This window comes from Anabas testudineus, chromosome 13 (assembly GCF_900324465.2).
Source record: "Anabas testudineus chromosome 13, fAnaTes1.2, whole genome shotgun sequence".
Taxonomy (NCBI): domain Eukaryota; kingdom Metazoa; phylum Chordata; class Actinopteri; order Anabantiformes; family Anabantidae; genus Anabas; species Anabas testudineus.
In genome coordinates, this window is record NC_046622.1 from 1,543,289 (window position 1) to 1,564,476 (window position 21,188).

Below are 21,188 nucleotides of genomic sequence, written 5' to 3' on the forward strand. Positions count from 1 at the left end.
TAGGTTTTCCTAAAGGTAAACAGTTTGCTTATAGAGCCAGCAGCGACAGTTAAACCTCACCAAACCACCAAAACCGTTTTTTATTAGATGAGTTTATGGTATGGGGAGAAGATGATTTTATGGTTTTGGTTTTATTCTAGTCTTCTAGAATAGTTTATTTGCTTGAGTCAGAATCAGTAAATGTAAAATGATCACTTCTTCATTGGGTTTCTTTCACACACAGAAAGATCCATGCATCATGTGAGAATAGGATCTAATGGAGGTGGGGTGGGGACAAGAAAGTAAGCAAAGGAAGGTGACCCTGTTCTGTAGCTAGGAAAATTAATATGTCTGTGATAGAAAAATTACTGCAACACGATATAACTGCACAATTGATGTTTGTTCATAATTATCTCAAGAATGTACCAACAAAACTTAACTGGCAGTGTGCTGAATGCACTTCAGAAATACTTTATAAAAATATATCACAATTACAAACGTAAAGTAGAGATACTGTCAAGTAGTCGTAGTCATAAACTGGACTAAACAAGAAATAAACTATTCTTGTAATGTGCTTCAACTAACTGTTGCTACTTGTGAATTGTAAAACGTACATCACAGATTTTACAGATAGATTCAGTGTCAACGTTTCCTTTTCATGGTAACAGAGACTATTTTCTGTTACAAAGTGGGAGTATCTAGGAGCTGGGTTTAGTCACTGAGAACATTGAAAATACAGCGTATCGATGAAGGAAAAGTTGCCGGCGTTGACAGTTGCATTTACTGCAGACACTAGAGACATTGGTTAAACTTTTTTGTTAATGTTTGTGAAGTTACCTTCCCTCTATTAGGTTGCCCTGCTGTAGGCACAGGTTTCTAATGAAACCATCAATCCTGCATTGCTTCTGTTGTACTGTACCAGTACATCACATTAAAAAGCACATCACGCATCACGCCATTTCATGGGACTTCAAAGACACCTGAGTTGAAGAAGAACTATGCGGTGCTCAGCAAATACGGTCTGGAAAGTGACAGTAATTACAACAGTGGATGTGAGGTGCACGCCTCATTGTGTAATGAGGAACAGCTCGGTGCTGAGCGGTTCTGACTGGCAGAGTCTCTGTGAAGCCTGGGACCAGACTGCAGAGGCGGGGCTGAGGGTAGAGTGGGCGTCGTGAGTCTCTTCTATTACAGTGTACAGTGGAGAGGCCAATAACTCTGCCAGAGAGCTCCACTTGTGGTATAAAATGTTTTGTACTTAAAGTCAAATGTATAAGTGCTGCCACTATGAGCTAAAATAGGTGCTTTTGCTTGAGTCATGGATTGTTTGGGAGGCCAGGAAAGCCACAGACTGCCTGTTTGTAATGAAATTCATTTGTCCTCAGTCAGAGAGCGGACGGTGGCCAACAGGGATGCATTTGTGTACAGAGAATCATCTGTATCATCTCATGTTACCTGCCAGTGCAGCATCATTTCACTTTACAACCTTATGTTAGAAAATACTTGATAAAATCTCGGTTCAGTTTTGACACATTATCAAATTTAGTTGTCCCTGAAATTGTGTGCAGCAGCCTTACCTTTAAAAAAATAAACATCTGTTGGCTTCACACCAGTCTCTTATCCAGACTAATCTGATGAGTATGCTTTTCCTTTCCACCCCAGCCTCAATCTGCTAGCAGCTACACTGGAGCACGTGTAGAGTGTAAATGCTGAGCACAAGGGAAAAACAACAGCTCATATAAAGGCAGAAGGGCATCCTCATGCTTCCATACAATTTTATCAGCCAAGTCAACAATCAAATAGTTGACCTTTAGAGCACAGAGAGGCTGCATATATCTGAGCCTTCAGGCTGCCACATGAGAGTGAATGTTAAAAGAAGAGAAGCAGCATTTGCTGTGAGCAGTGTAGATATACAGAGAATACACATGCAGAAAACAAACTGTAAAGCTCTCTTTAGTTTGCATTGGTCCAGACATAAAGGTTAAAAAACAAATAGTAAAGACCCGTTTTCTGTTTTCTGATTGTACCAGCAGGTCAATCTCCAAAGCGCCACATGTGATGTGATCCGTCCTGCAGGCTGCTCACACCCATTCTTCAAGAATAGATGTGAACGCGTGACCAGATTTGGTTCTGTTGAATTTAGTAGAATTGACTGTAGCATTGGATGATGTTATAGAAAAACCTGAGATGTTTCCTGTGGAACAGGATGTAGAGGTGTTGTTGCTACATCTATGACCACTCTACTGAAGAAGAATCAACAAGTCGCTGAGTCTTTGTTAAATGCAGAAAATGGCCGTGGTTTAAAAAACATGAAGCCAGGAGTGTAGGGAGTTGAAGGGGCTGAACACTGGAGGCCTTTCCTCCTCATTTTCTCAGGTGATGCGATTGTTCCTCAGCGAGTACGATGTGACACGAAGAACCATTGATAGTGACTTTTACTTAGCTGGCATTTGGTCATTATTAAACTTTCAGGACTGTCTTTGGGGAACCGTGTTCCTGTCAGCAAATGTTTCTGTTCAGGAATTATCAGTCTTCACCTTGTGGAGAAAAGATGCAACTGCACGTCGGTTTCCACTTCATTTCTTGTTTGTTGCCAATGTGTTTGCTTAAACCATGACCAAGAGCGTTCCTTATGATGATGATGATGATGATGATGATGATGATGGTGATGATGGTGCCCTAGCAATTTATACCCAAAGATCAGTTTTACTCTGCTGCAATTGGCATTCAATCAGAAAACACGTGTGTAATTCTGTGATATGGAGGTCCTGACATATTCCACAGGTGTTAATGGCTCATGAATGAGGCTTTAACTCACCACACACTTATGGATGTAGATGATAAACAAATAAAAAAAACTACTTTGCTCAGAGGTTGAAGAGGTTGGAGCTTCTAGTTTAGCCTGCTGGCATCAGGCTACCAGGCCTTAACATTCAGCTGTGAGTGCAGAACACCCCCTCAGTCCTGGGAAATGATTAGGTCGCCCCCATGGTTCAACCTGAAACGATCCATTTGGAAGCTCCACACAGAGAACCAAGTGTTCTCTGTCCAAATGAAAGCCAGGAAATGGTCACTTGAGTGCCTTTGGTTTTCAGTTAAAATGAGAACCGAGGCTGTGGACACGTTTCAAAATGTCATCTGTCAACCCTCCAAATGCTTTGTAATAGCACCCAATTATGTATTCTAAATGATGTTGCTAGGTTACTGAGCTGGCTAAGTGGCTGATGGGACCATCCAGTGGTCACTCACTATCATGGGCTGATAGAGGGTCCGCACTCAGCCATTTGGCAGCTCGAGCCATAAACATGCTCCGAAATCCACATCTGGTGATTAGAATGTGCAAATCAAGTCATCAAGCTGCTGCACAGGAGACGTCAGGTTTGGAGACGGAGACAAAATTGTGTCCAGGGAAGTTTCTCTGCTCATTTTCCTTCTCAGGAATTCACCATTTAAAGTACATTATACATATATATTAATACATTAATGTTTCATCTGACTCAATGTGGCTTCCTCGTTTGCACTGCTGTGTTTCATCAGGTTCACTGTACTTTACTTAACTACTGCAAGTCAAACGATTATTTTCTTTGTCTTATTTCCTCTGGACATTTTCTGTTTGTATTAAAATAGAAGAAAAGTATTGCTCCACATTAATCTTACTGTTCTGTTGTGTTTCACCAATTAATTATATGATTCCTGCTACTACATATTTTATTTCACCTGTTAGTTGTCTACTACAGGCTCCACATATCTGTTCTTATTTCCATGCTGATTTCTACCATCTCCCTGCTTTGATTCCTCAGCAGACTCACTCAACCTTAGCCTTGTCTTGTATTTCACATTTCTTTTCCCGTTGTATCCACCTGTCTGATGCCTGAACTCTGCCGAGGATTCCTGACTTTTCCATTTGAAATTTTGTCTCTAACACACTATTTATATGTAATTTGTGGCCAAGAGCGTAACCACCAGAAAGATTTAGGATTTTCATTAGGAGCTGTGGAATATTCTCTCCACAGCTTAACGTTTGCACCTCTGTGAGCCAATAATTGCCTTGCATGCCAAGAATTAAAGCTGTTTTGTTTTAGGATGGATTTTACTTTAACAGGCAGACTGTCTAAGTTCCGTTTAATTACTACAGCACATGGCAATATTACCACAACCAAAGTCTCAAACTCATTTGACATCTGCTGCCTAAAGCAAATCCTAGTTTTTCAGTTTACTTGTCTTTTGTTGTTCACTCACCGAAAAACCTGAAGCAGCCCAGAAAACCCTGGAACAGCCTCCTACGTGAGGAAGATCTTTGTGATAACTACCCACACAGGGATGATATGTGTGTCAGACACACATACTTCCACTTGCTTGCTCACAAACAAAACTAACTGATTAGATACACACAAGAACAGTGTAAAGTACCACAATCAGCTGTGTCCACTATGGCTACCCTATTTAATGCTTGCTGACAGGCAGGCTGAGTTAAGTTACCTTACAGAGTGATTCACTTGTGTAATGTAACTTACACCTAATGTCCATCAGTCTACAACATGGATTAGCTCATTCATCTGTGCCTAAGACCTCTGTTGTTGTCCAAGGTCGATGTATAACACATCATCCAGACACAATGCACCACTGGGTGACATGTTTCTTCATCCCAAGTCAGTTAGTCAAGAAATCTTTAAACAAATTTTGCCACAAATGCTTTGAGTCTCCATTACTTTGCCTGGTCTGACTTAAGTCAGTCGACTGTTTCCTATGCGAGAAAAAGTAGTGCCTGCATGGGGCTTGTTGAAAATACAATTAATTCAAAACATTAATAAAGTTCTTATTTAAGCCCACTGGCTTTCTTGGAGTTTTCAAAGGTGCCAAATATGTTGAATTTTAACGAACATGTTGACATTAAAGTCCATCACGACCTTTTGCATAGTTGCTTAAAATACGTTTTTTCTTTGAATATTACAGTGTAAACATCAGTGGATGTCTGGAACAAGATGATAGAGAATACCTGATTATTCTTCTTGGATCTGAACCCAGTGTTATATTCACAATATGCATCCCCTGCTACAAGGCAGTAAAAGAAATGTTATGGCTGAATGTCAACATCAACACTCGTGCCTCTTCTAGTCAGTGTGACAGATGACATTTTGTCCTGATAACTGCATTTAACTATTGTCGTGCCTATGGGTCACGAAGCAGAGTGGGCCAGATGCTAATTGCAGTGTAGGTGGTCTGATTCCTGATTCTCCTATGTTCATAACTTAAAGTGTCCTTGAGTGTTAAGCTAGAAAATCGTTTCATAAGTGTGGTCCATTACCATTTTTATTTCTATAAGCAAACAGAAATGTTTGCTAGCAAATATGCACCACACGTCTTTCTCCTTGTTACTTGCCCTTAACCACTGGTGTGAGTGGTGCATTTAGAGATTGATGAGATTTATGTCTGGAGTATCCTGCTAGTTGTATGTATAATGTTCAGGCCACCACAGTAACTGCATGACCACCAAGTTGATGGTGAGTTCATTTTTTTCATGGCAAAAAACAAAAGTCGAGTCACACACACGAGCTACTGGAGTCACGCACATTCTCGCTCTTACCTGTATATGAGTATGTCATCAGTGGAGCTGTTATACTGGATCTGGTACATGCGGACACCTGGGATATGGTTCTGCGGCGGCCATCTGATGGTAGCGGAGGTGGATGTTAGATCTGACACACTGACTCTCTGCTGGTCGGACCGGGCCTGGCCTCCACTGATGTTGGATTTGATGGATGTGGGGATGTCCGAAGGCCCCGGGTCAGGGTCCAGTTTGGGGTCAAAATGTGGAGAAGGATTGACGACTAACTCAACAGGAGCAGTGGCTTCCCCAGCCGCGTTGGATGCTATGCATGTGAACTTTCCAGAATCCTAGAAATGATTGGAGAAGAGACTGAACACTTATCCTCACTGTGGTCCGTTGCTGTGAAACCAGTTATAGCTGACACACTATTTTGTTGCTGATGTTGTACTTTAATGTAGTAACTAAGAAAATGTTAAATCTATTCCATGATTTCCTTTTTCAGTTTTTTTATGCATGTCTGTCTCCAGTGTTTGTGAGTTTGTATACTGACAAAATGATTATTAATTAGTCATCATCTATTTCTTACACATTTATTTTAGTATTAGTCCACATGAAGAAAAGACAATGCAGAAAAGTAAGGCATCATTTCTTTTTTTCAACAAATCAAAGGATAATGCACATAGCAAAAATTCCTGAAAATCAAACACTTCTCTACCTTGACAGAGGCCTTGAGAATGTCAAGTGAACCGTTCTCATAGCAGACAGTCCTGGACGTGTTTCCAATCAGCTTTCCATCGGGGCTCACCCAGTGTGTGGAAGGTTCAGGATCCCCGATGGATTTACAGCGCAGACTGACCTCCTGACCCTCCATCACAAACATCTTGGATGTGTGACGAGTTATCATCGGTGGCTCACAAACAAACTCCTCCTACAGGACCGAAGACCAGAAAATATAAGTCACCATACTTTTAATTAATACAACAGATTGAAGATTGTGGAAGGCATTACCACTGGGAGTTCACAACCCAGTCAGCTGCAGTAACAAAACAGTAGCCTACAGTAGGAACTATTAGATCAAAACTGCAGTATATATCAATATACATGAACCATAATACAAGGTGAAGCAATAACAGATGAGACAAGTGACCCAAACGATTCAAAGGGTTCAGAAAACACATGCCACATCACAAATGTCTGTGTTTCATATTTCCACAGAACAACACATTTACTGTGTGTATGGACTCTGACCGACTTCTATTGGTATATTATACCAACACTGGAGTTTCGGAAGCAGTTCAATTGTTTGCACATGAAGATTAAGTGATCTCTGGGTTTTTCAGCCCTTGCATTATTTAAAACCCACCCACTGGCACCTAAGCTTGACTAAAGCCAGGCAAAACCCTGGTGGAGTATTACTGCAAGGCCAAGCAGGCACAGTCAAGGCTTACCAGGGCTTTCTCATTATTCCTATCAGTGCCTCTCCAAACCTTTTTCTGGGTCCTCTGTGGGTCTTGATACCAGCAGAGATGATTGCTGACCTGATGACTTCTGGGCTGTAGCTTCAACATAAACCACTAGTGTCTTCCAGGCTTGGATTTCATTCTGACCCTAAATTACTAGTCTGAATTTCAGAGTTAAAGGCTGTGAACTGGGCTGTTCCCTGATGTGAGTGTGTGTGGAAACAGGAATATGTGAGTATGAATACTCTTACGGGGGACTAAAAAAGTCTGTTTTGTCATGATATTGACTGACTTTTTCTTATTATTACATATATTACATGAGAATTTAGCCACTTTGATTTTCAAGCTTTTCTAGCAGAGAAGAACTGGTGCAGATGTGATAAGTAGCTCAGCAGCTTTCAGCCATTTCAAATAGGCATTCCCTTGGCATCTGATGGCTAATGTCTGACCTCTGATGGATGCAGTAGAGGCTGCATCCTTGTCCTTGCAGTAGAAAAGAAGCTATTAACTCCAAGTATTAAAATACCCAGGCACTTTGGTGTCACGGAGGTCTCTAGAATGGCCTCTTTACAAGGCTAATCCTCTTAAAATGATCCTACATGACTGCTCTCAAGGAGATCCACAACTATTACATGAGGTGAGGCAAAGGTCTGTACATCATCCTCTCTAAGATGATACCAATTAAGCCTATGTTTATCTCATGGTCCACCTCAACTTATCATTATAAGTCTCAAAGAGCAGAGAGTCGTCGGCTCCTGAAGACCTCCTGGTGAGGAAAAGGGCACCACGGTATATCAACTTACGCCACTCTGCTGTTATCTCGCTCTGGCTTTAGATACAGTACAAGTATTCTTCGGTGAAGAAAAGGTCTCTCAGTGGCTTCTCCATCTTTAGCCAGGCGCCATTTATCTGTAATATGCAGCAAAATCCCACCTGTGGTGGTGCTGCTTTGTAATCTGTGAGCTGCTCTTAAAGGTAATCTGTGGACCAATAATTAAAATGTACTCCATCCACCAAGGAAGGGAGCAGCAGTGTGGTGGTTTCTTCAAGCAGCCGATTTAGCAGGTACGTTTTTTAAGTTTTAATTCATGTAGACATATTCTGTTATAATGATGCATTGCAAATGCAAAACAATGCAATGAATGTTGTCCTGTCCAACCGTGGCTGAATATTGCAAGAGTTGGGGAGGATGGACAGCGTATATTGTCATGTGTGAGGTCAGGTTTAGACAAGCAGAGTGCTTTAGTCAGACTTAGAGAAAGAATGTGTTTTTGTTTAAATTGGAATAAAGGTGTGTGTGTGTGTGTGTGTGTGTGTGTGTGTTTCTTCTTACAGCACTTGACATTTCTTATTGTCTTAAGTGTGGATCTTTATATTTTATCATTTTGTTATAAAATGTATTTTGTAAGGACGAAGGTGTCAGGGCTCATTAAAGAAAATCTACTCTCTCTACAGCCTCTGCTCCTTTAAGGACAGCGAGAAACATCCAAACATCGATATTCACACGTTGCTCAGATTCCCAAAACAACACTTAGGACAGAGGTAGAACTAAAGGTGACAGCTTATAGGGACCAGGATCGCTAATGATTGACAGTTTAGGTGCACATTTTACCTGTACAGTAGAAAGAATAACTGATGGGTTAACCTCTTGGACGAAACTAGGTAGTTCAGAGACTGAAAAATAGCTTTACTGCAATATTTGACATGAATATTTATTGATGAGCCCTTTTGTTGTTAAAACAATGTGTATAAAGACCAAATACAGGACCAAGTCTTTGGCTACAGGCTTAATTGAACCCCACACTTTAATTTCCTTTGCTCATTATATTGTTGCTCACTAAACCAAGCTTGTGTATTTGCTGGAACATACACGTAACCCTTCCATTTTCCCTCTAACTCTTCTACTGAATATGAAGCAGAAAACTGTGTTTTTGCATATCAAACGATGACTCCACACTTTCACAGTAGGTTCACTCCTCTGTGACACCAACCATCTGCCCTGCTGATATGTCCTTGAGATAGAAAAATTTATTCAGTGAAAGAAGTAAAGACAGCAGAAAGAAAACAGATTTTGCTACAGGGTTTAGTACATTATGATGCCACACAGAATCTAACTTCTATGACCAACATGTTAAATAAAGCACATTATTTAGGTTAAAGCTTTATATTTGCCACTCTAATATCTTCCATTATCTCTTCATAACTATTTGGATATTTGCCAAATAGCTCCAGTCTTGCACAGCTTTACTGAAAGAATCAAATCTTGGCACAATCATGGTGATCAGAAACAGATTATGCAGCTACACAGTGACATGAAATCACCTACTAGTTCTACTAGTACTAGTTAATGTTAGTCTGGGTCTGAATACAGCTCTGCAGACAAACCTCTCTAATGGTCCAGAAGTATTTGCCAGCCAGATCTTTAGGCGATGCGCACGTCTCCAGGTCGTCCTCTCTGGTCAGCCTGCGAAGCCAGACCAGCTCACAGTTGCAGTGCAGAGGGTTACCTCCAAAACTCAACACCAGCGCAGTGAGAGGAGAACCCTTCATCTTAGCGTAAACCGGGATCCGCAGAAACAGAGGGTCTGGAGGAATTTTCTTCAGTTTGTTGGATGTCATGTCCAATCTGACAGAGACACAGGGACAGGGATCAGTCATTAGCTGTCATGTTACTGGAAAAGGAAGGGGAGAGGGGGGTGTGAATGGTATGAAACTGAATCTACTCTATCGTCGATTAACTATTTAAACAGCCATCCATCAACCACCTGGTGGTTTTAATGGGGTGGTGGACAGGAGTCAGCATGGGAAAAATGTAAAGCAGTTAAAAATTGACTTGCACTTCAAAGTCAGTGACATGTTGGGTCCAGGGAGGTGAAGTCCAGATGGGGAAAAAACGACCAAAAACGCCTACAGAGCTACAGAGGATTTATTATACTGTTGTACTGTTTTACTTTTTATAATCCAAATGCCTGAAAAAGTTTCTGTTAATAAAAAATCCTCAATCTCTCTCTTTCTGGCTGCAGCTGAAGTACTGATGGAGAAGTTCAGACATAGAAAACACATCAGCTCAATGCATTCTTCACTTTCAATTAGACTTTCCTTTTCTTCACCAGCTCTATTCACGCGCATGTCCAGTGGTTATGTAGGAAACTTTGTGGATCACAGGTTGTAAATGATGTAAACAACCTAACTGGGTTTAAATGACAATAATGTGAAATCAGAAAATAATTATAATTATACAGGTTTTCAGTCTATTGTGATTTTAACAAAGGAGACAGTAAAGAGGACACGGACGCTGACTCGTCACTCTGTAGAGCAACACGTCATTGGATCCTCTTACATTTGGACTAAAATACTGTTCACTGAAGAGGAGCACCTACATCAGCAGAGAAGATAAATACATCACAATGATTTAGCCAACAATAGAGAAAGATTTAAATAGGTCACTTGTAACATTAATCCTGGAACTTAATGTTTTATATAGCAACACAAAAGATATTTGAAGGTAAGGTTAACTTTACATTAATGTCCAGATGCTGATGCATTTTTAGAGTGACTTTCTTTTTTCTTACTCACCGGACTGTAGATTAATTTATTTCATATACCTGCTTCCTTTAAAAGTGGTAAAGGCAGATGACAGAGAACCAGCTCACATGAGGAAATCAACCAGAGATATTTCAGTCTTACAGATCAATAGCTGCAGATTGTGATTCCACAGAGGCCAGATTTTGACATTAGATAAAAACATAGCAGATTAAGAACAGGAGACATGAGGACACAAGAAACTGAGACTCCTACAAGCACAAAATGAAACACCATACGTTGTGAGCAATGAGGGTACAAAACCAAGTCTACAGATTAGTAACACGTTGTACTACTGCTGCTTCACCATCCAGACAAAACCAGCAGCTCCAGGGATCGAAGACGACGTGCAGAAAATCTAATTAAATATCTAATGAGTTCCAACAGTGGGCAAATATACACGACCTCATTGTCTCTGGGTATTGCACAGTAATTTTCCCACCAAAACACTGTACCTGATATCTGACAATAATGTACTAAATTCATACATTTACTGTTGTCAGCAACAAACACAGAAAAGTCTATTTTCCACTAAAGTCCCTCCAGAAATATTCGACAACAGCGATGACTTAACAAGAAGTTAATAGCTTTTGAGAGCAGCGAGCATGCTGCACTTTACAAATTTCAATTATGTTATTTCATGGGCAGCAGCCTTGTGGTGTATTAATTTCGGAGAGCGAGCTGGTGTATGTGTGTGAGTGAATGCTCACCTGTGGACATGGACAAAGCCTGAATTACACCAGCTGGCCCATAAGTTTAATGTCTCCAGGGCAGAAATAACCCATTACAGGCTTTTTAATAAATGCATGGCTATTCATCCAGAGCCGGGTTGGTTTTTCTTTTCATATGTCAATGACTGTTGGCCGTTTGGGTATAAATTGAAATTGATTACAGTTAATGGGGTTCAAATGTTATTTTGTGCCAATATGGTAAAATGAGTCAATGCACACGTGCAGTCCACAGAACAATCCTGTAAAACTCTTCAAAGGCCAAACTGGAAGTGTTTATCAGGGCAGAAGCCAGGTAAAGTCAGTAACACTAGAACATCGAGCTAGTAAATAAAAACAAAAACAAACACAAATGAGACCTTATCAGCTCATTAAATGGCCCTTATCAGAGGTTGCAGCACCCATGATTGTGATTTGGTAAGGGCAAACTACATTTACAAGTGGGCCAGATAAGGAAATAGGCAACCACTAGTCGCTGTAGTAACTATGTGTCTTGATTAAATCCACTAAGAACGAGTTCCAGCTGCAACACGGTCGCTGGTGCTCGCTGCTCTGATCAACAGCATGTTTCAAAATCATCCCAGAAGAGTCTCTCTGCTTAGCTCCACTAAAGATGTCGCTGCGACATCTTTCTTCCAGAGAATGGACAAACAAACTGCGTTGCTGTGTGTTACTGATCAACACTCAGTGGAATTAAGGTTGAAGAAACAGGATGTGGTCATTCTCTTTTTCTAGACGTGATGAGTCTGGCTGTGTCTTGTACAAAGTAGGTCTGATGACATCTATGTAATTTAAACATAGGTAATAGTCATTAACATAGAAATAGGGAACTGCTCGAGCAGTTCAATCACTGTAACGTCATAATCCATTCTATCAAATATTATATTTTCTGCAGCTTAGAATGAGATTGACAGATAGAGAGTTCATCTTGACTGTGTGGCTGATGAATCTCTGCCAAATGATGGTAACGTATCTGAAGCAGATCTTTGAGAACAGCAAAAAAAGGGTTTGCTGAGCAGAGTTCAAGTCTGAGGTCACTGTCCCCAGTCTGTCTGGAAATCAGTGAGGGCCGTAACATTTACCATCATCTCCTATTAACGGGCCCCCCCGGCAAGATGCTGAACCCACAGCTGCTCCAGTGTTTTTTCCGAGCTCTATGAATGTGGAAACAACTTCTGCTGAACAGGCACTAGAGTGAAAAGTGAGTGCAACGTCTTGGAAGCTCAAATTCCTTCAAGCAATGTCTGATATGAAAGGATTTGCTCTGTGATTTTTGTTTAGCTCTAGCTTGCTCTAGTTTCATGTCTAATTGGTTAGAAAATCGATTAAATGAAAGAAACAGCTCATCAGAGGGACTGGTACTGCTGAACAAAAAATACGATTTGAAATGGTTTATTTCAATTGTGATGCTTCAGTCAAAACAAACACACAAAAATCCCTTTAAAAAGATGTTCTCCCAGAGGACAGAGGAGCTGATGAGTCTTTTATTCCTCATCCATTCATTTTCTGTTTCTATTTATCCCTTTTCATTACCTGGCTTACTCCCTTTCTCTCACCCACCAACCAGAGCGATGAGGCAAAATACTTGTTGTCAGAACTCAACTTCTTACAGAGGCCTAATTGTCGCAGTGGGTTCACCAGTTAAAGGAGGCTTGAAAACATCCATCAAGCTATAAACTAGACTGTACAGCTGAAGCTGTAGCTCAAACATACTGGTGAGACACTCTGTCATGGTACAGCAAAATCACAGCAGCTGAAAGACCCAAATATGTTAATGAGTATCGTATTGGTGATAATAAATGTTAACATGTCCCTCTTGTTTTCCACATATTTCCTCCCTCCTTCCTTAAAACCCACACATTCTGCTGATGCTGTTATAGCATGAGCCTCACCTGGCAAGTTTGTGCAGGTTGGAGAAGATTCCCTCAGGGACGCTCTCTATGAGGTTGTGGTCCAGGCTGAGGGTGTTGACGCTGACCAGCAGGGCGATGGTCTCCCAGGGGATGTCTACCAAGTTGTTGTAGCTCAAATCCAAGTCCTCCAGGGTCTCTAGGAAGTCCTGCAATGCAGGGAAGAAACCGATACTGTGAGCATAATCAAACACACAACTTCCACTGTTTTAATTGTACAAAACATTAGGATAGAAGTGTTGAGAGTGAAGTAGAGGTGAAGAAGGAGGATGAGGAACTTCCACAAAAAGGTAAAAGAAGTTTCTAAAAAATGGATGAACAGGTAAAGATGGAAGATGAACCTAAGTTAAGGTAAAGATAAAGGAAGGGAGGCAGTGATAGGGCAGAGAGGATGACGTGGAGACAATTACCCCGGTCAATGCTGTACACCAAAGCATTTTGTTTTCTCTAATTGCCACCATACAAGTCTCATAATCACTACACCGTTGAAATGCCACGAGTCAGCACACATAAAGAGACAGAGGAGTAGGGGGAGGGTAAGAGGAAGGGGTTGAAGGGACGAGATAACAGCCTGTTGATCAGTCAAAGTGCTGTTGTTGTTGTTGTTGCTGTAATTGCTCTCATAATTCACACAATCAGGACACAGTTTGAATATCACAATGCCTCAATTTTCATTACAATAATCTGTGCTTTACTGCTTCACGAACAAAGGGAATCTCATTTCTTACTGACAAAAGAAACATTAAAAGCTGTGAAGAGAACTTCAAAAAGCTATGTGAGCAGAAAATGAGTCCTAAATGGGCTGAAGTCCTTTCAAAGTCCTCTCAAGATAAAATGACTGCTGTTTTTTGTTGAAGCTGCTGAAAATGACTCATGCTTACTGTACTTTCAGATTCAGAGTTTACAGAGCTTTGACACCGGGGACTCGGCTTTCCTTCAAAGTCCTAAGGTGCAGACTAAACAATAAGATTTGTCAGAGAAAGGCTATGAAGCATGGTCTCTAGTAGTGAAAGGCCGTGCTTTAACCTCTCCCCTAAAGGTGTTAGGACATGAAACTATGCAGTAGAATGGTTTTGATGCAGTTCTCGAGGGGCACACTTTGGTCACTCAGTGTTGGACTTCTGATGAGCAGAGAAAGGACAACAGATTATTTTCAGGCTGGGTTATTAAAAAGGTGTCCAGCCGAGCAGTGGAGACAGGCTGGCTGGTTCAGAGTCTGAGCCAGAAATGTGTCGTGTTCACACAGCACTTGACCCTCAGCACTGCAAATACTCTGAAGAGATTTAAATGACTTTGCAATAACTTTTCAAACTGAGAATCTTGGCAAAAGATGCAGAGCTCTGAATGTTTGGGTGATGAATCATACGTTTTTTTGGCAGCACAGATCCAAAACAGTTGGATTTAAAATAGTGTGCTGGAGTAGTTGGAGATTTCCAAGTGGAGCTGGTGGCAGCAGGATAATAATATTTTATTTAGTCCTCGCTCTGAACATCCATGATTGAGTGGTTTTGGTCCACTGTCAGGTAGTAAACTCCTGTTTTATATTAGAAAACTCTATTTATTGCTCAACAAAAATTAGTTTTAATTGAAATGATCATTTAGAAGTGATGAAGGTGTACGAGTACCTGTCAGGATACGTGTAACTAAGTAGATCATAGCCCAAACATTAATTTAAAATAAAAACCAACAAAGGCAATGAGAAACACACTACTGCTGCTAACTCATCATCTATGTCTCAAACAGTACCAGTACCTCAGGTAGGAGGAGGAGTGAAAAAGTGACTAATTACAAATTTTAATACAGTAGATTTGTGACCATGGTTTAACATTTGGGAAATTAGTTTTATTGTACCTCTGCCAAAGTGTCTTTTGTTGATGTTTGCAGTTGGCAGATTTATTTCAAGTCACTTTCATTTCAAGCCAAGAAACTCTGCACCTGCTACAAGTCCTCAAATACTGTAAATAATGACAAGATACTTTTTTTTATTTTGTATGATTTTAAGTAGGTTTCCATGTAGAAGACATTTGTCTTGGGGTTGGTGCTTAAAAATAGAATCACACACAGCAGCTGTCAAGTGTTGATCGTGTAGTTTTCCAAAAGACATCATGTGACAGTAGTCAGTTTTATTTCTTCATCTTCAGACGACTGCTCCACCAACGGAGCTAACTCCCCCATTAAAGGTTAACATAGAGAACGTGTACCTGAAAGGCTCCTTCTGATATGCTGTGCAGTTGGTTGTTGGCCAGGATGAGGTGCCTGAGGTTCACGAGCCCCTGGAAGTGGGAGTCGTCCAGGGTGGTGAGGCGATTGGCGTCCAGGTGGAGCGCGTGGAGATCCTGGAGGTCAGCAAAGGCGTACGGCCTGATCTGGCTGATGGTGTTTCTGCTTAGGGTCAAGTGGATCTGGAAATAGAGAGAGACACCGGAACTTATCACAAAACAGACATTATTTTTTCCAAAGTACCAGATCTTTGTCACCCACAGTAAGTTAGCCACTTTCTTTTTCTTTATAAGCTGCTCAAATTTTCTGCCAACAATCATTTAGTAAGGTTTCGGATTCTATGCCGTGTGTCAGAGTGACTCTCTGTTCTGTGCAGGCAGGTCAGATTTCAGGGTTAGATGATGAACAACCACGCGGGAGATAAGTTTTGCTTGAAGAACAGTTCAACAGTTCATCCCGCGCCACTTCTTTAATAATTAAATCAGTAATTAATACTAGAGTACGGAGAGTCAGTCGAGACACTGAATTACAAACAACATAGTGACAAACTAAGTTTGGCTTCATTAAAAGATAATTAATCCTTCAGAAAACACGCGACTGAGGTCAGAAAGTCATGCTGCTAAATACCTCCACTCGTGTGAAGATGGAGAACTGTATTCTATCAACACAAAGGTCAATCAACGCCCACACATTCGTAAACCTCCTTTGGAGAAACAGAGACATCTGTGGCCCTCTGTCATGCTCACCACCAAATGACTGAAACCTCATTTCCCACATTTCCTTGTGTGCAAACATCATCTGCGCTGTTGAGATCGTACAGGAGAAGAAACTCATTTTTGACACGCTGAGGAAGTCTCCAGCTGTGACGAGTTTCTCTACTTGGCATTTGAATATCATGATGTTTTCTTTTGGTGCGGCTGCCTCTCCACCTCGGTTATGATTACGATGGAAGTAATTGGTGAAACGTGTACGATACCAGAGATTTCACCTCAGTCAATATGTTATGTTGGAAGGAGCAGATGTTCCTGAATGTTTTCTGTGTTCAGTGTGGATGAAACTCTGACTGTGTTGGCTTCGATTACATGTTTTTTTTTTCTTTGAGAGCTTCACACTTTTGCGTGTTCCTGACGGCACCGAGAGCCAAACACTTTACTCAGAATGTTGAATCTGTCACACAATCAGCTGTAATCTGTGCTGTTTTATTTATTCCACAAGTCAAGTGATGCAATTTACTCTTTTGATGCAGCCTCTTAACTCAGCCTTCTTTATGTTCTTTTCCTTTCATGTGATGTCCCACATGAAAGTCCTTTGGACAGCGACTACACTTTTAGCGCAAACTTTAGTGTGTCCAAAGAGTCACTACATGTAGCTGTAGTTGGTGCACACTGGTGTTTTTGGCAAACGCTTGTAAAACATATTAGGAAGTATCCGAGTCCAGAAATGTGACGGGTCATGACATGGTTGGTTTTTTGATATAAGATAGGAACAGTTCCCTCCTACTTTCATTAACTCATTAACCAGCATTCAGAGCCAGATTTCAGAGCCAGATAGTGGTTTGCCCAACGGTAATTCAAAGCAGCAAAAAAGGCCATCTGGCCAAATTACAGCCACAGCTTCCAGACTAAAGAAAAGCATGTTTATACTGGATAACTGAGTATAAGCCTTTTTAAAATGTTTGGTGTGATCAACAAGCTTTTTCAATTTTCATGGTACAGGAACAAATCAAACAGCACCTTTACCAAACTGCTTGGCAGAAACTACAAATCGTCCAAATCAAAGTAAACATGGCTTTAAAGGTGTTTCAAAAGCCGAGCTCTCACCAGGCTGGTCATGTTGGCGAAGTCGCGGTGCCTCAACGTTGTGATGAAGTTGTCCATCAGCCTGAGCTCGGCGGTCTGCCGGTCGATGTTGGGTGGGACGAATAGGAGGCCCGTCTTGGCACACAGCACAGTGTAGGACGGCAGCAGGTTCTGGCAGGTGCACCGCTTCGGACACAGCATAGACGAGGAACAGGAGGGGATGGAAGACAGGAGGATGAAGAAGAGGAGGAGGAGCGGGCAGACAAATAAGGAGACAACGTCCATGGCTGCTCTCCGGCTGCAAAAGAGCAGAGAAACAAAACAGGTCAGTTTGTGTCCTCCACGAGATGCAACATGACTTTGAATTTAAATTAAAAAAGAGGAATGCTACATCCAAATTACTGCTCCCTGATTAGATTAAGATTGTCATCTGTCCCCCACAGCTGAATATAAAAATGAGGATTAATCTGCACAGTGACAATTTGTGAGATGACTGCTGCAGAAAATGTGAAGCTACTGTTGAATCAGAACATTAAATCTTACCAATACAGAAATAGTCTCTCTCTCTGCATTCCCACACAAACTACAGAAAACAACTATAATAAATGCTTCATAAGAAAGAGTGAGGGGACAGATAAAGAGGGAAAATATGGGAGCCAGAGTTGGGGGTGAAAGTGGCAGGAAGAGAGGCAGAGGGAGAGAAGGAGGTTAAGAGTTTGTTGGTGCAGCCTGGTTTGTTTCTGCTGAGTAAGTTGATCTGAGAAAAGTGAAAGCAAACAGTACTTAAATCATCAATTAAGTGTGCTGCAGTTTCATGATTACAATCTGAGGGAACATTAAAGAACACAAATTATACTCCACGCAGTTGTCTGTCTCACTTCATAAATTTCATAGATGTTTTTGTGCATAAAAATGAGGCTAAACCAACTTTTCCAGCCGAGGCGATAAAGGAATACATTTACATTGATATTGATTTCACTCCATTCAGTTTGTACATGGAGCTCAGTGGAGCACTGAATACATTGATATGAGGAGAAAAAGAAAACACACACAAGCAAGAAGGACGTGCAAAAGGAAACACACACATTCCCACACATGCATGCAGACTCTCACACGTGCACACACTGTAAAAGGGAGATGTTGAGTGACGGAGGAAGGTTGATTGCAAATAACAGTGGAAAGAGACATGCTCTTTTATTTACGGTGCTGAAATATTCAAACTGTGCCTCGACTGTGGCACAGAATACAGAAGGAAGTGTGCACTTGTCCTCGCAACAGGGTAGAGCGCAGGATATGGAGCTAATGTGGGGAAGTAATGAGGGAGTTGTAATGGAATGAGATCAATTTAGTGGAAATGATCAGGAAAATTTAAAACCCAACTGAGACGACATTGAAATGTCAATAGATAATTGAAGAGCACACGATGGAAGTGAGTACAGAAGACAGAAGACATAACTGGAATTCACAAACTTGTCACTTGATTCAGAATATTTGAAATCTCACAGAAGGTGGATAAAGTAAATAAAATAAAATAAAATTTTAATTCTATCCAACTAAACTGCAACTGTAATTACCTTTTTTATAGAACACAATCAGTGGATGAATTATGATCTCATGCACTGTTTCAGACGAAGAAGTCTAGCTTCACTTTCTACAGTCTGAGGTGCGTTTGGCTTTTGACAGTTTCCCCCACACAGATCACTTTCAGATCATTTTTTCAGTAGAATTTAAGTGCAATGTGATGCTGCGTCTCGGAGGAGCATTGGTGCTCTGAGAACAGATTTAATTTGTTTAGTCAGGCCAGCTCAGCGTGAGAAAAATGCAAAGCAGCTCTTTTTCAGACTACAAGCACTTCTCCATCTCTGTCGCCTTCCCCCCGTCCTTTCATCACTCTCTTCTCCACTGAAAGTGCTTCTCATTTCAATTGCATTGCCCCTTTTATCCATCCCTCCACTTATCTTACTGCCTGCATCCTCCCATCATGCCTCTCTCCATATTAGTCTGTCTTTCTCTCATACTCTTGTCGGTTGTTTCCTGTCATACCTCTTCCTCTTCTGACACACCAGACATAGCTTCATTCCTCTTTCCACCATACTTTCATCATTCTTTCCATCTGTCTGAATCACTCTGTACATCCATCCCTCGGTATCTGCTCTTCCATTCCTGTCCCTATGAGATCATTTATTCCTCCAGCTCCGTTTTTCCTGTCATGCATCTCTAACCACGTTCATCTCTCTGTTACCTCACCCTTTCATCTATCCAAAGCATCACCCATACTTTATTTTCTCACTCTGACCTTCAGGTCGACTACACGTATCCCCACTTCATCGGTTTTCCTTTATTTATTCTTTTCATTTTGTCTCCACATATTTAATATTACTTCTATGTATCTATAAATTGTTCTGTATACACATGTATACACACACGTGTGGTAGGATGAAATGTGTGTAAATTAGAGAGGACATGCTGAGTGACACATCCTCATTTCATGTATGAGGCATTAATGAAATATACAGATGAAGGCTGATGTGTTAATTAACATATTGACTTGTGGGCCTGCCTATTAAAATAATACTGACCTCCACACATACAGAGTCACGTGTCTCAGCTCTGTTCAGTCTGACAACACCACGTCCGTCAGTGTATTTTCTATTAACATGGCCACACAAGCATTTATGGCAGCAAAATCCCACATGGAATTCAATTCATCATCCCTTCATTAAGAGGTGGGTCCACCCTAGAGAAGGCCATCACAGCTTGTGCATGTCAAGTATGCACAGCTAGGTATCTGTGTTTCTGAAGCAGACGTGCTAGCAGCTCAGTAAGTTGGAGGAGCTGTGAACTGAATGCATCATGCAACATGTTGATGTTGAGGTACCGTATTCACCATGTTAGCTTATTAACGTGGATGATGGAAATGTCATTAACTGTTGTTAAGATTCTTGGTCATCCCTGAGCCATAGTGGCGCTTTTCAAAAGGCATCTCATCTCTAATCTGAACAGCTTCTTATGTTCTAACTGACTAGCTGGGAGTCCAATAAGAGATGTCAAGCCTGCACTGTATGTGGTGTTATATAGCAGCTCCACTCTGTTTGGTCTGCTCCATTTTTCCTCTCTGGTCAGATTGTGGACATTGTGTCCCCAGGTCTCCAGATGCTGATGGGCTGCTGGATTTTGTCCTGAGGAGCTGGTGCATTGAGCTGCATGCAGCACGTATGTTGCTCTGCTGCTATAAAACTGAACCAGTCACAGATGTGTAGGCAGAACTAATAGTGAAGACATCTGAGCCCGGCCTGCTTCAACAGGTAGACATGGAGCTGCTTCAAGTCAATTTACAATCCACAAACAACTTTTAAATCAACTAATGTATTACCCAACATGAAGAGTCTCATCTGCTCTGATGAACCACTGCTGCAGCTTTAGCAGTGAGCTGCCACAAAGCAGAATGGGAACAGAAGATGTGAAGCTTAAATCCACATAGAGCTGACAGTGGAACAAGTGGAGCTACATAAGCAGAGTAAGAAAGTCAACCAACGAGAAGATGTTTACTGTTTACGGACAGAGACAACACATCTTATTAACACGACCTCCCTCAACGTCTGTCACACACACACACACACACACACACACACACACACACACATCCAAAGACTGAGTCATATACAGATAAAAAATCACCAAAAGGATTCTACAATAATAAGCAGAAACTAGCACAGCTCCAGGTAGTTGAGGTGCCAGCTAATTATTTCAGCTGACAGGTCTGAGACAAACAACAACAGCGAGGAGCTGGCAGAAGGAAGGAAGTGGAATTAGCAGAGAGAAGGTCTGACTGTAAGAAGAGAGGAGGCGAGGAAAGGAAGCAGAGAGGGAGAGAGAGGATCGGGTGGAGAGAGGCAGACAAGAGAAAGTAGAAACAAGGAAAGAGGTTCAGGAAGTTCCATTTTCCAGCCAGCTGGTGGGGA

At 41.3% G+C, this 21,188-nt stretch overlaps 1 protein-coding gene across 1 annotated transcript in view; it reads right to left on the reverse strand.

Annotated features, from left to right (window-relative positions):
• si:cabz01090165.1 (LRR and FN3 domain-containing protein) overlaps positions 1-21,188 on the reverse strand; it is a 181,429-nt gene that overhangs the window by 19,824 nt on the left and 140,417 nt on the right. Inside the window, exons 5-10 of the mRNA XM_026376628.1 lie at positions 17,248-17,524; positions 15,409-15,609; positions 13,190-13,356; positions 9,373-9,613; positions 6,243-6,455; positions 5,564-5,874 (exon numbers count right to left, since the gene is read on the reverse strand). Of these exons, the coding sequence (XP_026232413.1) occupies positions 5,564-5,874; positions 6,243-6,455; positions 9,373-9,613; positions 13,190-13,356; positions 15,409-15,609; positions 17,248-17,511 (1,397 nt within the window). The 5' untranslated portion in view covers positions 17,512-17,524. The remainder of the gene's footprint in view (positions 1-5,563; positions 5,875-6,242; positions 6,456-9,372; positions 9,614-13,189; positions 13,357-15,408; positions 15,610-17,247; positions 17,525-21,188) is intronic.